The sequence below is a fragment of the Brachionichthys hirsutus genome, unplaced genomic scaffold (genome assembly GCF_040956055.1).
Source record: "Brachionichthys hirsutus isolate HB-005 unplaced genomic scaffold, CSIRO-AGI_Bhir_v1 contig_982, whole genome shotgun sequence".
Classification (NCBI taxonomy): domain Eukaryota; kingdom Metazoa; phylum Chordata; class Actinopteri; order Lophiiformes; family Brachionichthyidae; genus Brachionichthys; species Brachionichthys hirsutus.
This window is the reverse complement of record NW_027180471.1, coordinates 39,811-54,577: the sequence shown is the minus strand read 5'-3', so window position 1 is coordinate 54,577 and position 14,767 is coordinate 39,811. Positions and strand designations below refer to the sequence as shown.

General features: G+C 43.8%; 1 protein-coding gene across 1 annotated transcript in view; it reads right to left on the bottom strand.

Moving 5' to 3' along the window:
• Positions 1-14,767, bottom strand: part of LOC137915176 (dedicator of cytokinesis protein 10-like) — a 31,963-nt gene that overhangs the window by 12,882 nt on the left and 4,314 nt on the right. Inside the window, exons 2-29 of the mRNA XM_068758618.1 lie at positions 12,741-12,860; positions 11,246-11,335; positions 10,351-10,433; positions 9,820-9,892; positions 9,401-9,532; positions 9,115-9,249; positions 8,429-8,615; positions 7,562-7,650; positions 7,108-7,191; positions 6,817-6,975; positions 6,258-6,485; positions 6,019-6,141; positions 5,459-5,541; positions 5,255-5,377; positions 5,096-5,175; positions 4,828-5,015; positions 4,600-4,665; positions 4,402-4,494; positions 4,185-4,308; positions 3,969-4,090; positions 3,469-3,552; positions 2,504-2,596; positions 2,215-2,333; positions 1,880-1,949; positions 1,355-1,468; positions 1,193-1,264; positions 955-1,101; positions 638-721 (exon numbers count right to left, since the gene is read on the bottom strand). Of these exons, the coding sequence (XP_068614719.1) occupies positions 638-721; positions 955-1,101; positions 1,193-1,264; positions 1,355-1,468; positions 1,880-1,949; positions 2,215-2,333; positions 2,504-2,596; positions 3,469-3,552; positions 3,969-4,090; positions 4,185-4,308; positions 4,402-4,494; positions 4,600-4,665; positions 4,828-5,015; positions 5,096-5,175; positions 5,255-5,377; positions 5,459-5,541; positions 6,019-6,141; positions 6,258-6,485; positions 6,817-6,975; positions 7,108-7,191; positions 7,562-7,650; positions 8,429-8,615; positions 9,115-9,249; positions 9,401-9,532; positions 9,820-9,892; positions 10,351-10,433; positions 11,246-11,335; positions 12,741-12,860 (3,165 nt within the window). The remainder of the gene's footprint in view (positions 1-637; positions 722-954; positions 1,102-1,192; positions 1,265-1,354; positions 1,469-1,879; positions 1,950-2,214; positions 2,334-2,503; positions 2,597-3,468; positions 3,553-3,968; positions 4,091-4,184; positions 4,309-4,401; positions 4,495-4,599; positions 4,666-4,827; positions 5,016-5,095; positions 5,176-5,254; positions 5,378-5,458; positions 5,542-6,018; positions 6,142-6,257; positions 6,486-6,816; positions 6,976-7,107; positions 7,192-7,561; positions 7,651-8,428; positions 8,616-9,114; positions 9,250-9,400; positions 9,533-9,819; positions 9,893-10,350; positions 10,434-11,245; positions 11,336-12,740; positions 12,861-14,767) is intronic.

The window sequence follows — 14,767 nt, the reverse complement described above, 5'->3', positions numbered from 1 at the left end:
ACACACAAAAAATAATCTTACTGACTTAAACTGTTACAGGTGTGTCTGTCACTGACTTCATTTAATCCCAAAGACCCCTCCCTTGTTTCATCTCGGTTCCTTCTCTCAGTGTGCAACATGGCCTGAACTGTAGAAGACAACAGTGTGGTATGATTTGATGTGGGAATCCCCGGAGTTCATCCAAGAGTTCACCCATCTTTTGGTGGGTCTTTAAGAAAGGGAGCGGGAATTATGAGGTGTGGGGGCATCATATGCAAAGAAGCATGCACCTCTGCACACCTGCAGCTCATCCGCTCAACACGCTTCTCTATCAGATCTTTCACTTTGCAGACGTCCCTGCATATCCAATGGCCGAGTTCAAGTCTCGTCTCTTTGATTGTGCGTCTGAATCCACCCCCCCCCTCAAATCAACGCTTTCCTGTGCCTCGGGTTCATCATCTGGTTCATAAGCCTGCCTGCATAATCCAGCATTTCTCAGTCCTTTCTCTGCTTAGCCCCACTCCCCCATAATTCTGTTACGGCTTTCCATCTACATCTACCAGTCTTTCCAAGTTCACATTTTGGGGTCGAGCATTTGTTTGCGTTTCTTAATGATCAGTACCGTTTCCCAGTATTTGGATGTGTTTTTTTTTTTTACCTTGCTGTCAGTAGCAGTGATCATGTTTACGTAGTTGCTGATCAGCTTGAACGAGAAGCCTCTGTCCAAGAGCGTAAAGCAGCGCTGCAAAGAGACAGAGACCGTTGATCAGAAAACATTTAACACATATGGAATCGACTGGCAAAAATGTCACCAGGAAACAATTTACCCGACTTGTCCATGCAATTTGCGTTGATCCATTTCTAGGACAATATGCAGTACGCTTGAAACTATGTTTGCGTTACGTGCCTGCAAATGTTATTGGGTCCCCACAGTCTAAATAACTATTTAAATTATAAAACAAGTTTTGCTTCCACCTTGACAAAAGACGCGACGGCTTGGTTGGCACTCCGCGTCTCTTCTGCCAGGTCTTTGTTTTTCCAGAAGATGTGTTCGGACACCGTCTCCACCAACGCCTCGACGCGGCTCAGATAGGACGAGGGGAAACGCTGGGGTCTGGGAAGCTTGGAGAACATTGCCGATGGTATGCTTATATGTGCTCAGATCATATAAATGCAAAGGAAGAAAAGGAGAAAATAGGGGCGCGTGCCTTACCTTTACATTGTCACATTCAACCAAGTGTTGAGCCATGGACTTGACAATCAGCTCAAAGAAAAACCAGGAGAACTGAAACCAGGAGTTGATAAAAGAAGGACAATATATATATATATACCATTTCATAATGCACATTCTAGAAGTGTGAGGAGGGAGACAAACCTTCAAGACATTCCTGACTGCTGTCTGATCGTTGCTTTTCAGGTCAAAGGTCATGCCCTTGGCCAGCTCTTCATGAACAGTCCTGAAACCGTGGGCCTCTGACTTGAACACATACTACATGTTGGAAAGAAGTGACAAGATGACTTATGACAAGTAAGAACTTTATTGGGTTATATTATTTTCATAATGAGGAGAAAGGCAGGTGTGAGGACAACACACAACAGAATCCAAGAGAGTTGAGGTGCAAATATTCAATAATCAATTGGTTATTTCATAGAAAGAAACTCAACTGGCAAATATGTCAACCAGGAGGGACTGTAGAGAAACACAGAATATCATGTAGCAATTTGATTTGTTGTGAAAAAGAGTATCGTCTTTAATGGCTAGCAGGAAGAACGCCACTGAAGAGGCGGTCAGATGAATCCAAATTCTCAAATAATAGGATTTCAAGTTTTTCTTTATTTTATAGTCAACTAAATATCGCGTTACAAAATCACACACAAACAAGTTGTTCCCATGCAATACCTTGATGTAAGAGTGCAGGTAGTGATCACGGTTTTCTTCGTGGCACTTTGCAACAATGTGCACCAGCACTCTGCAAACACAGTACAAAAAAACCCACAGCTTTTACTCGTAAATAATGACGGACGACAATCTCCTTTGTTGCTTTGACTGAAAGCTAAAACCTCTTTAATGACGCTGGAATAATCAATCAAATCAAAAAACCCTCTAATAAACCAAATCAATGATGTTTTTAAATAAAGGCTGCCCTAATGAGGTTGCTCTAGGAGTCTAAACTAAAGCATCTGTAAGTGGCGGTAGAGCGACTGAATCCAGCTGTGGAGGAATTCACACCCTACCTGGTGGTGGCAGTAGTGACCTCATCGTTGTCATTCTGCGTCAGGACCTTGAACAGCTGGTTGAAGAGCACGGGAAGAAACCGGATGATGACTGGGATTCTCTCCATACTGAGAAGACCCTAGAGAAGGGTGTAGAACAGGCGTAGGAGGTTTAGGACACAGAGAAAGGTGGATATAGATGAAAAAGAAATGTTGTCTGACGTAGACAGGATTAGACAGGATGCAGGATGATTGCTTTTCCCTCAGTCGCAATAAACGACAACCGAGGGAATACAGGGTGTTTCCCGACCTTCAAGCAGTTGAGGAAGTTGGAGGGAGGAGGTAGAGAGAGGTCCAGCTCTCTCTTCTGGCACTGCTGGAAGAATCGGTTCACGTGGGGGTCCTGGCATGGAGAGAGGGGGTCTATGAACCTTTTTGGATTGGATGAACTTAAATTGATGGACCTCACCAACAACAACAACAACAACAACATTGGTATTTTTGTGACACGCTTCTACGGCTGCTGATGCTACTGGAGGTTGGATTTGTTGCAGCCTTCACCGTCACACTGAAAGGAACCATCAATGTCCACCAAGGCCGGCGTTTACTCTTCAGTGCTTTGTAATGTTGTTATTCTGCACTCCATCTGGTCTCTTTTTACTTTCAGCCACGTAATGCAAAGTATCAAATATCTGTACTTGAACAACAAAGTGAGCGTTTGCAGTCGCCTTCACGATGTGTGCTTACCATTAGTGTGCAACAGGAAACAATGAACGAGAACTATGAAGTTATTTTGTAAACATAGAGGAAATAATCTTCTTGGACGGTATGGAGACACTTTATGCAGTAATTGTACTTTACACGTACTCGTACATAAACTTAGACAGAACAGTTGTTCCTTTGGAAGGCTTTGTGTTCTTGGTAGCATCCGTCTCTTACATACCGTCGATGTACTCCGCTCGTACCGGCGAGCCAAATCACTCACGCAGACACCACGGTCATGTTTATTGATAATTTCATGCTTCATCTTCATCATCATGCGTCTTTTCTTGTCACTGCCATCCTTACCACTGGCTTACTTTGGACCCATCACTTTTTGTAAAGAATATTTACAGATACAGGCAAAATCACTGAAGGAGCGCGCAGACATTTAGCGCCAGCATCTGGAAGTTGCAAAACATATTGCTCGCAGACCGGCTCGTATCTCGTATGTTAAAGCGCTCGTATGTCCAGGAATTACTGTGGAGATTTCAGAAACCCGGATCATGGTCTTACCTGAGTGTACACTGTTGAGATGACATGGGTAGATACTTTGAAGATAGCTTTCCCTCCATCAACCCATTTCACATCTGCTCCATTCTGTGAAATGGCCACGGCAACGAAATCACTAACACAATCGCTTTCTGTTCAAACGCCATTCATCACGCGTAACATCCATTTTCTCATCCACCCCCACCAGCTGATACGGGGGGGGGGGGGCACCTAGATGCATCGTGGGACCACACATTGACAGACAACCATTCACGCACACACTCACACCTATGGACAATTTGGAATGATCATTTGATCTAAATTGCATGTTTTTTGGAGGTGGGAGGAAACCGGAGAACCCGGACAGAACCAACGGAGACACAAGGTTTTAACATACTAACTGGAACCCAGGACCTTCTTGCTGTGCGGCGACAGTGCAACCCACGACGCCACCGTGCCGCCTCACACATTGAATATTTCAATCTATGAACATCTTTCATTCCTTGTCCCTTTCCCCTTCTCACCTTAGTGTTGCTGGCTTCCTTGATGGCCAGGTATCCCGGTGCCAAGTTGCAGGAGACAGGGATGCTGAACTCCTGAGACAAAAGGCGGCCTTCTTTGAGGAGAGGTAACCAAGAATATCCCACTAAAAACACAAGAACAAAAGGGTACACTGACTGATGGAAAACTCCTACCACATAGGGACCGTGTGGCTAAACGGTAGCTCCAGGCCGACTCACCTGCAGTTTCCAGGGATTCTTTCCTCTTGGAATTTGTCTTGGCGTTGATGTCACAGGTCACATGGTAAAAGGAGAAAAGGAGGTGGTGCTTCTCATGAAGCTGGGTAGGAAGCTCAATCTTTGCCTGTAGATGCAAGAGCATGTTATGTTCTACTGCAGGTTGGTGAGTCAGCCATGAAGACGTTCCAGGTTGCCATTCAGCCATTTAATCCTCTACCTCGTCGTAGAAGTCAGGGTTCTGAGAGTGATGCAGGACTGTGGAGCACGCTGCTGTGGTGAAGACTGGACCTCCCGGCTTGCCATAGAGGCACTAGGAAACAGCAATAGAAAGAAAGAAATCATAGCTCGGCAGATTTGTAATTAGAGACATAGTTTAAATGGAAAGTCAAATAAAACTCAACGGATGCCATTCTACCTTTAAAGGTTTGGCAACTTCGTCATCCGAGCTGCGGAACTCCACATAGACCGCAATGTTACGAGCCTGCGAACAAGAGGGCCATTGTGGCATTAATGATTGGCTGCATAGTAAAAAAAAAAAAAAAAAAGTCAACATCGAAAGTACACGAAGCATTAGGAAAACACCAGGTAACATAAGATCGCGCTCCTCTCGAGCTGTTTCCACGGTGGGACGACGATGGCCCACCTTGGCAAAGCTCTTCTGGCTGTCGTATTTGAGGTGCTTAGGATAGACATAGATGTGGTTTTTGTAGACACGGTGTGGCTGCGCGAACTTGGTGGCGTCCTGGACAAACTCCTCCACCTCAACAGTCGGCTGGTGCTTGCTCAGCTCTTCGAAGGGCTTCACGGGGACACAGGAGGATGTAACACAGTCTAAAAAAAAAAAAACAGGAAGCATGTGAACCCAGAGAAGAGAACACAGATATAAATAAAGGGTTTGGAAATGGACCTACTGGGATGCTCCATTGGAACATAGTCAACTGCAATGTCGAGCGCCCCGGGAATGGTTTGCAGTTTGCTCGTCTTCTCAGCCCTACCCGACAAAATGTCAACGGAACGTAAGAAGAGTTTTGAATACTCTTGGAGAAGCACACAGCCGTCAGAGGCCTCACCTCCTGTACTCGGATACAAGCTTAATCAGGTCCTCTGTGCAAATCTTGTTGCTCTCCTGTTTGAAGAGCGGTGAGAAACGAGCCTCTCTGTCCAGCGCCCCGTGGTTGTCTTTAAACACTGGCCTGTGGCGGACAGAAGGGGAATTGAGCTGTGAGGGAAATATGTTAAAGCAATTATTGAGCCTCTAACCAGGGCCCACTGACCTCACAGACCAAGCAAACGGCATGCGGTACTTCCCCAGTTTACTACAGAACTGCTTGTTGGATTTCAAAATCTTCTGTACCGTCTGTGGGACAAAAGGGCAGACAAAAGGACAGGGACATTAAAAAGACACAACAGCTGATGGGATGCGATCCGCCACAAATCATCATTTACAAAGACAGAAGCGACACGCTAAATATGAGCTTGTTTGATGCTGGCAGCTGGTTGAATGTCTGGGGATTCACTCAGCGATTAAGGGACCACATGGAGCAGCGCCAGCCGGCCAGCCTGGAAATGTCTTGGATAGGTTTTCGGAAAAAAAAAAAAAGAAATTCTAAACTATCCGTTCGGACTGGCATTCGATAATGAAGATCAACTCTGGCCGTAGAGAAAAATCCTCTTGTAAATGTCATCCGCTGAGTTGAGCGAATGTTTTACAGGATGTTTTTCCAAGCTTGCTGCGAGACATAAGGCAACGCAAACCCATTTGGCTCTAATGCCAGTGATAGAAGTAAATCGAGCAATGCGAGGGAGAACGACCGGAGGAAAGAGAAGCGCTGACCTTACTGGAGTCTGCGTTTTTGATGTAAGGTTCTGTCCCACAAGCAATATTTCCCATCAGCACCTTTTCCACTCTTGCCACCATCACTATGTCCGTATGGGGGTTGGTCACAGAAAAAATGGCCTGAAAATGCATTTTCCAGTCACACCATATATCAATTACAGAAAGCAGGAGTATTATTATATTTCTTTAACTTTGACTGATTTGTAAAACATAATAAAGGAGCAACGTCCTTGTACCTGTTTGGGGTAACATAGCCAGTGATTCATGTCCAGGCTGAGGTAACACTCTCCTGGTTTCCTCTCAGCGGGAGAGCACACGCCGTTCTCCTGCCCGCCAGCGGCCGATCCGGGGCCACCGAGCATCTGACGCACCGTCTCGTGGTTGAGGTCTACGTGGAAGTCGGCAGAGACCTTTCGCCCCTCTCGTGCATCCATCAGTGCCAGCGACACAAAGAACGGTTCGATCTGACGGAGCAGACAAGAATCAGTTCTTTTATATCTAAAACTGTTTTTACTTGCAGATTTTTCTTGGGTAGTTTGTGTTGGAATTTAGAATTAACAATCAGCATAGCTAACAGCAGCAATCCTACTCCTTATGAGTTGGTACGACCCCTTGATGATGTCATCTGCTCTCGGGTGGTGGGTTCAGGGTTTCAATTATTTTTTCCCATCCAGCATTAGATATATTTTTTTAATTCCTTGAGTGTATTATAACTGCTTTACAGGTTGGAGTGTCTTCACTAGTTATTACCCTGAAACACATTAATGCAAACGTTGTGTTTTTTTGGAGGCTCACATTAGTGACTGGTCCAGCTTCACTCTCGCTGACGCAGCCCTGCAGCAGGAGGTTGAGCGATCGGCAGGTTACCATAAACCTTCGGCCCAGTTTCTCCTCAAACGGACGGACTGCCGAGTTCTCCGCTGTGGGATGCTCGGTCCGTGGGCTCCTCAGAACCTGTGGGTGGGGCATCAGAGTTCATTAGTTGCTTTATTTCATTTAACCAAAGTATAGCAAATAAAATAATAATAATAATGATGATGAACGCATGTTCTGTGGATGTGCAGTTATTTCATTCATTTTATTTACAGGAGTATCTGGATCAAGCGAGAACAGATTGAGCCTCTCTTCTCTCCTTGCACAGCGAATGCCTTCCTCCGTCTCAGAGATATACTGTCAGGGAGGAGGTGGGAAGAAGGACAGGGTCAAAGGGCAGGTGGATGGAAGAGATCCAGTGAATCAACCACTCAATAAAAACACCATAGATTGCCTTTTTACTTTTAGTAATACAGTACATGCTTTCTAATGCTAGCTTGTCTTTTTTGCTATGTATGTTTGACGCCTATCAAAACGTATCAATGCATTTCCTTCTTCATAAAATATTCAAAAAGCCAACTTTCCAAATATCTGAAGACCGGAAACCTTCACATTTATGTTTACATAAACTAACAGTCTTAAATAACGATTTAATAATATAAACTGTGCTGCAGCTGCAGCAGAGAAGACTGGCTTTTAAATATGAGGCCATTTCAACGTAGCCAACCTTTGCTAGCTCTGGATTGATGCCATTCTCTGTGGTAGTTTCTTCATTCTCCTGCAAACAGCTGTCACTCAGTGACAGGTCAAACACATCTGGAGAGAGAACAAACACAACGAGAGCTTAGAGAAGTTCGTGAATAGATGAGGAGGTTTGCCGAAGCATGTACATTGTCCCCATCTGAGTTTAAGATCTTATGACCTTATAGCCTTTTCTAGAATAGGTTTGGCAGCTCCGAAATGGGAGTCAGCTGACGCGTCTGCCCATCTCAGGGAAAAAAATATAACTCAATTCCTCGTATTTGTGAATAACAAAAGTGAAAATGCTTTTGCAGACATATAATCTAAATGTGCCTGGGGCGATTCTTCTCAAAGGCCTCGCTGAACCAAATGGTACATTAATGGTAGGTCCCCATACACCCTCAGCCTGATTTAGAGGCATGCTAAAAGACCACAGAGCCATGGCGACTGAGGCGATGACATCATTTCACACTGGGCCAAGTCTCCGTGCTTCGTAGGGTGTGTTACATTGACCGTTGTGATCCTGTACTAAAACTCTTACAGTTGGTACCCACTTTTGATCATGTGAAGTTTTTTGTTGTAATAACAAGGCATGATGTCATAAACAGTGGGGTGAAGGTCGGTGTCATTGCGTGATGATGATGTCACAGATAGACCGACCACGTTCAGCATTAAGGTAAAGCAAGATGGCAAGTCAAAAAGAGAGCGTGAAAGGATTGCACTACTTTAAGGGCACCGTTATTAACGCATGTGCTACAATTCAGATTTCTACTTTAAATGATCAAATTCTAAATTTCATCAGTCACAGGTAAACGTTCTGCACACCTTGACACAGATACACGCCCACGCTCACCTTGCCGATGGTCGGTGAGATCCAGACTTTTGCGGTCGGGGGCCGGACCGTCATGGGGGCTGATCTGTAAGATGCGGGTCAACGTGCTTATCCATTCCTCCATGTCTTGCTCACTCTCCGCGGCCAGCACGAAGTATGTCACCTCGTTCATCTTCAGCTCAAAGGCATGCTTTCTTAGACGGTTGTTCTTCAAGGGAATGAATGGAGGGATGGAGAGATTGGTATGGAGAAACAACAACAAAATCAATGGTTGTGTCCTTGAAAAATGCCATTGCTTCTTGTGCAAGCAGTTTTTCTAAGGGCCTGTTATATTACAGCTAATCTTCTCTTTGTCTAAGTGCTACAGAAAACGTCTAAAACATTTTTTTTAATCCCATCGTTAATATTTCAAATGTAAAATAACATAAATAAAAATAAATACGCATCACAGTGACGTTTTTAACTTTGTTATTGTCTCACAGGCCTTATTTTACAGCATTGAATACAAAGTCTAAGGGGAAGCTCTAACGAGGTTCTTGGTGAAAGAATGCTTGCAGTGACAAACTGTACTTTTAGATGTTTTGGTTACTCTTTGTTATTTTTCTACATCCAGTGAATTCCTGTTTAACATCAGCTCGCCGTCGAGAGAAGATTTATTTATTTATTTATCACTCAAGGTTTGCAATATAGAGGCGGCGCAGACCCACCTGTACCACACCAGTGCACGAGTCGAGGAAGATGCACCCTTTGGGTTCCTTGGAGATCTTCTCATCTTTGTAGAAGTTCATGATGTAGGAGTTATCAGTCAACTGGGTGAGCTGGAAATATCTTCTTTTGAATGACTGCACAGACAGAATCAAATACACACACATTCATTTGGGGCTCACTTATTATTTATATTCTAATACATGTCATAAATAACTGAGCTAAATAAATAATATGCGGGACAAATAAAAGGGAGCGTGAAAAGGAAGCTGTTGTGCATTTCCTCACCCGAACAGTGATGCTATTGTTGACGGTGCTGTTAAAGTTCCCTTTGTAGAGCCAGCCTGACCGAAACACACCTATCCCCAGCCCGCCTCCACCCCCACCTCCTCCTTTGGATGAGGACAGAGAGGTTGTGTCCTGAAAAAACACACAAGTGGCCATATATTAGCTTTCCATTCCATTAACTGGCAGAGAGCAACAGATAATCGATAATAAATAAAGGAGGAGTGTTTCTATCTGTGGATGGTCCTTTGTCAAGCACATGATGCTCATAAACAATGTCCCACTGAGCTGCGATGAGCAAACTGCTCTTCCAAAGTATAGTTTAAAAGCTTTAAAGCTGCAATGAACCAAGTTAAACATGAGCCTCAGGATGTTTCCGGTATGTCATGCATTCATTCTGAAGGCATTTTCTCTTTACTGACCTCGTCTTTGTCCACGTCTTCATGGTCAATCTCAAAAGAATGGGACGGCAGCTTCTCAGCTTTGTACAGTTTCCTGCAGAGGAACAGAGAAACAGAGTATATGAATATGCCCCGCCCCCGCCTTAAAAAATCTATTTTATTCTTCCTGTTCTGGATGACAATCCAGATCTGGATCCGATTGCCTGAGTATTTGTATTTGATGTTTAAAAGAAACAATGTTGAGGAAATGGAAAAAGAGATCCGGAATCATCATCCATATATGGATCCGCCTCAAAATGTCATCGACTCTTCCATGGCCCATGATCCACCCCTGCACAAAAGCTTTTTACGATATCTTGTAGTCAAACTAAACAAAGACATGTAGGTAATAACATGACCTCCAACTCTCAAGATGAAAGGTAATGACTGACCAATCCTACAAGAGATTCATGAGTATCTCCACAAAGAACAACTAATGCGGGAGGAAGACTGTTCACCTGAAAGCCACACTGAGGAAGCAGTAGCCATGGCGACAAAGTCCGAGTGTATTACCTGGGCAGCAGGCGGTAGTCTCCAGCGTAGTCGTCATATTTGAACTGGACCACATTTAGCTCAGAGTTGTAATACTTACAGGCCTGTAAGACAGGATGGATGTCCGTTAAAGTTAAATGTTCGCTTTACAAAATGATTGCCTTCCTGGGAATAAAGTCGAGAGACAATCAAGACATTCTAAACAACTCAGAGTACAGTAAGACCTCGGCTCCCCTAAAGCCTGGTCGCTGATCTGGAGACGGGGATTCAGCATTAGATTATTTCAATCATAATTGGAACTGTGGTAAAACTCTGTTTGCAGTGCAACTGCAAATCAAGGTCTGTTAGCATCTTAATAGCATCATCTGTGTCAGGGGTCGGAAAAGTACACTCTGTACACTGTGTGTACAATGTCTATGTACTACACAAGGCCTCTACTATTCACTTTAATCAATTTGTTTAGAAAGGTTGTGGTCTGTTGTTGCTATAAACACCACATACATATGATCGTCTACAATATCAAGCGGACAGCACGCACGCACGTACACACACTCTATAGTCGCCAGTTATCTGTGAGAGTACTGTCTGGAGAGTTTCCGTCTACAAAGATATTTTCTCCGCTGAGTCTTTGAGATTATAGATGGATGATGTGAAATGATCGCAGATAGCCCCAGTCAGAAAACACACACACACCCACACACACACACACACACAGTCAAATACACATCAAGTTACGCAGACATCTGGTAAACGTTTGAGGCATGATTAATTCCTTCCATTGCTATCAGGATGCTCTATATTAAGCTCAGTCTTAACTGACAAATGAACACCAACCACAGAGGCCTCAGTTAATTCCAATAAACACCTATACACACACACACATACACACACACACACACACACACAAGTGCCCTACCTGTCTGACCAGCAGACATTCAGCCTGTAGTTCTGCCCCCTCTGGAACGGTTGACTTGAGAGTCCGACTCTCTTGAGGCACAGTGGATACCTGGAGGGAAAACAGAATTCTGCAACTACCACATAGATTTCCACAAACTGTTGTGTAAGGACTCGGAGGTATGCACATAGAATGCTTCATGTTCACCGAGACCAAAAATCAACATTCAGTTTTTAACGTGCACACTGACACTGAAAAGGAAGGCAGACACATTCTTCTTCGTGTGCAGAAAGCCAACAAAAACAAGGTTTTGTTGCATGACCCCGGGCAGACTTTGATTTATACGAACCAATCAGATGGGTAAAGTGGCGAGATCCAAAAGCAACTGGCAGTGAAGCACATCTAGTAAATGCCTTTGGTGCATTAGCGTAACTCTGCCAAGCCGCCTTCACTTGCAATCATGGAAGTTGATCGTAAGCCACAGAGACATAGATGATGTGAGAAAGTTGCGCTGTGTCCAGAGACGGCTTTGAACCAGCAGACTCGTGCATTTCCTTTTAGCACAAGGAGCCAGTTAGGTCTTCTTAATGTGGATCTGCTGAAATGCTCAGCACAAAACAAAAACCAACGAACATGTGAATGGAGCAGGAGAGCCGACTATAACGAAAAGACTGCTAACTTTAAAAGGCCTGATCAGGTGCTGGTACATAATTATGAGGGAAAGAAATGTGAATGAGGGACTCATTTTGGTTCCATCATGTAGATATAAATGAACTGGTGGTTAATGCCCCGTGTCTGCGTGGGTTTCCGTGTGTTTGGTTGTCTGTCTTTGTGTGGTGTCACAATGCGCTGGCGATACATCCGGGGTGAACCCCCCCACCGCCACCCCACCCCCTCACCATTAGTCAGCTCGGATAGGTCGTCTCGACTGCAAGGAAATGGCTGATTGGAAATTTACTGGTAAAATTTAAACAAAAATGTATTTGATGCAGATTTTTCTTGTCTTGTCTTTGAGTGGAAGCGCCGGCCTCTTGATTCAATAACAGGCCAGATGCGGAGATCTTTGTGTCAACATGTTTACTCACTTGTGATCTGCTGCTAAGGGCGACTCAAGCCCTGCATCAGCTTTTGAGGAGAAAAGTAGTTCTTTAACTGAGGCTTATTGACACTACATGGTCTGTGCGTGCTCCTTACAACTTAACTGTTGGCATTTCAGAACAATAGTTAATCAATTTTATTTGCACACAAATCTCGTTTGTAACAATAGCATAAAATGAAAAGGAAAAATATGGCTTTAAATTAAAGACTTTCCTCGAGGTAAGGTCCTGGGATCAAATCGATCCTATCTATAAGGAGTTTGCGTGTTCTCCCTGAGTCTGTGTGGCTCCTCTCTGGGTTGTCCGTTGCCCGTGTTCCCAAAAAAGGCTGTTATGTGTGAATGTGTTTCTTTCTATATGGCCACACACACACACACACACCTACACACACACACACACACGCACACACATGCACTTACTGAGAAATCATTATCAGGAAAGAGGAGCAGGTCTCGGAGAGGGTCCTCCTTCAACTCGCCCCCCAGTTCAGAGATGACAGTCTCATAATCGAGAGGATCGATCATCTTCGGCTTCTCCTGCTACAAAGCGAACACAACACAGACGTTAGGCTTCGAAGCTAAATACAAACGACGACATATTATAAGATCATAAAGTGAAAGGTTGTCATTGAAAGTCATCAAATATATTCTGAGTGGCAAAATGTTCAAACTCCATTTAATACAATGTTTACATTTCACAAAATGTGTTCAAGTTCAAGAAACCATTATTTGTTTGTTTTTACATTGCCGAAGTTAAATAAATGCAATGCAATAAGCACAATGATGGAAGTGGGTTTTCTATTCAGCACATTAATACCTCAATTTTACATGCGCAAATATATAAACTCCCAAACAGGAAAAATCAACGTTGTAGAAATGACGACGGTTTCAGTCGAAACAATCCATTACAGCCCGACTTTCTCTTTCCTCAAAGAGATCTGCGACTGTCGCTCAGTGAGCCATATGAAACGCACAGTCTTAAAACATGGGCTTGGACAGCGGTGAAATGATTCACTCAGAAAAGCAACGGCAAAGGGACAGCCTGAGCATACTGCGGTGAGGCGGGAGCAGGAAGTCACAATCTCTGCTTCCTGTCACGTGCAAACAGACTGCGGTATTTATCCGCCACAGCTAACTTCACAGAGAAAACAGGCCTGTTAGCACGCAACCAGGAGGGAGCACAGCGTAACAGGAGGTGATGGATGGGTACTTCATCATATACCACCCGGGAAATGATGAAGTATTTTGATTTACACACATTTTCCGCAATATTTTATGCTCATGCAGCTTATCTAACTTATCATTCTCATTTATTATGTAGCAATATATTACATGTTCTTCCATATAAAGGATTGTGACTAACGAGCCAAATCAGCAAACAAAACCCTCCCAATGAATGATTTTGGAACACAAGCTAAATATTGGCATCGTACATTCATTCTTTTTGCTGCTTCAACTTAAATTGGCAGAGCAGCCAGTCTGCAGGTGTCAGCTCGGGTTCCGATGGATCACAATCGGCTTTTGTTTTTCAGCATTACTTTTGCCATACTGCCACCCAAGGGTGCAACTGTTTGACTCCTGCCCTCAGAACATGAACCTTGATGGCCTCCTTCAAAACAGCCCTAAAAATTCACCTTTCAGGGGGGCAGAAACGGAGATAGTCATCACGACTCTCTCCGGATCAAACCCCCCCCCCCATTTTTTTTGTACATAGTATGTGTATTTTTAATTTATTGTTATTTTGCATCTGTGGAGTAATTTATTTTTATTTTATTGGTATTGTTACATGTCGATGATTTATGTACCAAGGACTTTTAATGGAAACAAGACCGCAAGGGATTTTTTGAAATGCTCCTCTTAGACAGGATGTTTGACTGTACTTGTACTGTAATACATGCTACTACTGTTTGACTGTACTTGTACTCTAACATTCTATCTTATAAATATATTCATCATCATCATTCAGACACCCATACTCTAACTTCAACGAATGGGACAGCAGAACCTATGACAAGTATTGGGAGAGAGAGAATGAAGGAGTAGACATGCAGCAAAGGGCCTCTGCACACAGAGCACCACCTTGTCTGACATCCACACCTCCATCAGTGGGGCTGCATTTCTGCTGTCTATAATGTGACAATGTGAACAAATTATAAATGTTCTAGCATTATAGTGCATTACTGGCGTGTGTGAGCTCTAAGATGCAACGACATAACAGGGAAACGGAACTGCATCGCGAGCGTCGCCTAGGTAACCTGAGCGTTCAATCACTGAATCAAATACAAAAAATACAAAGCTATCAATAGGTTTCTTAATGAACTTCTTACTTCTGTTTTGTAGGAGCAGATCAATGATTTGATTTAAATGAGAGCGCCAATAAGCAGGGCCATGCGTTAAGCTCAGGTTTCTATGTGACTTTGCAACTTTCCAAATTTTCCTCCCTAACC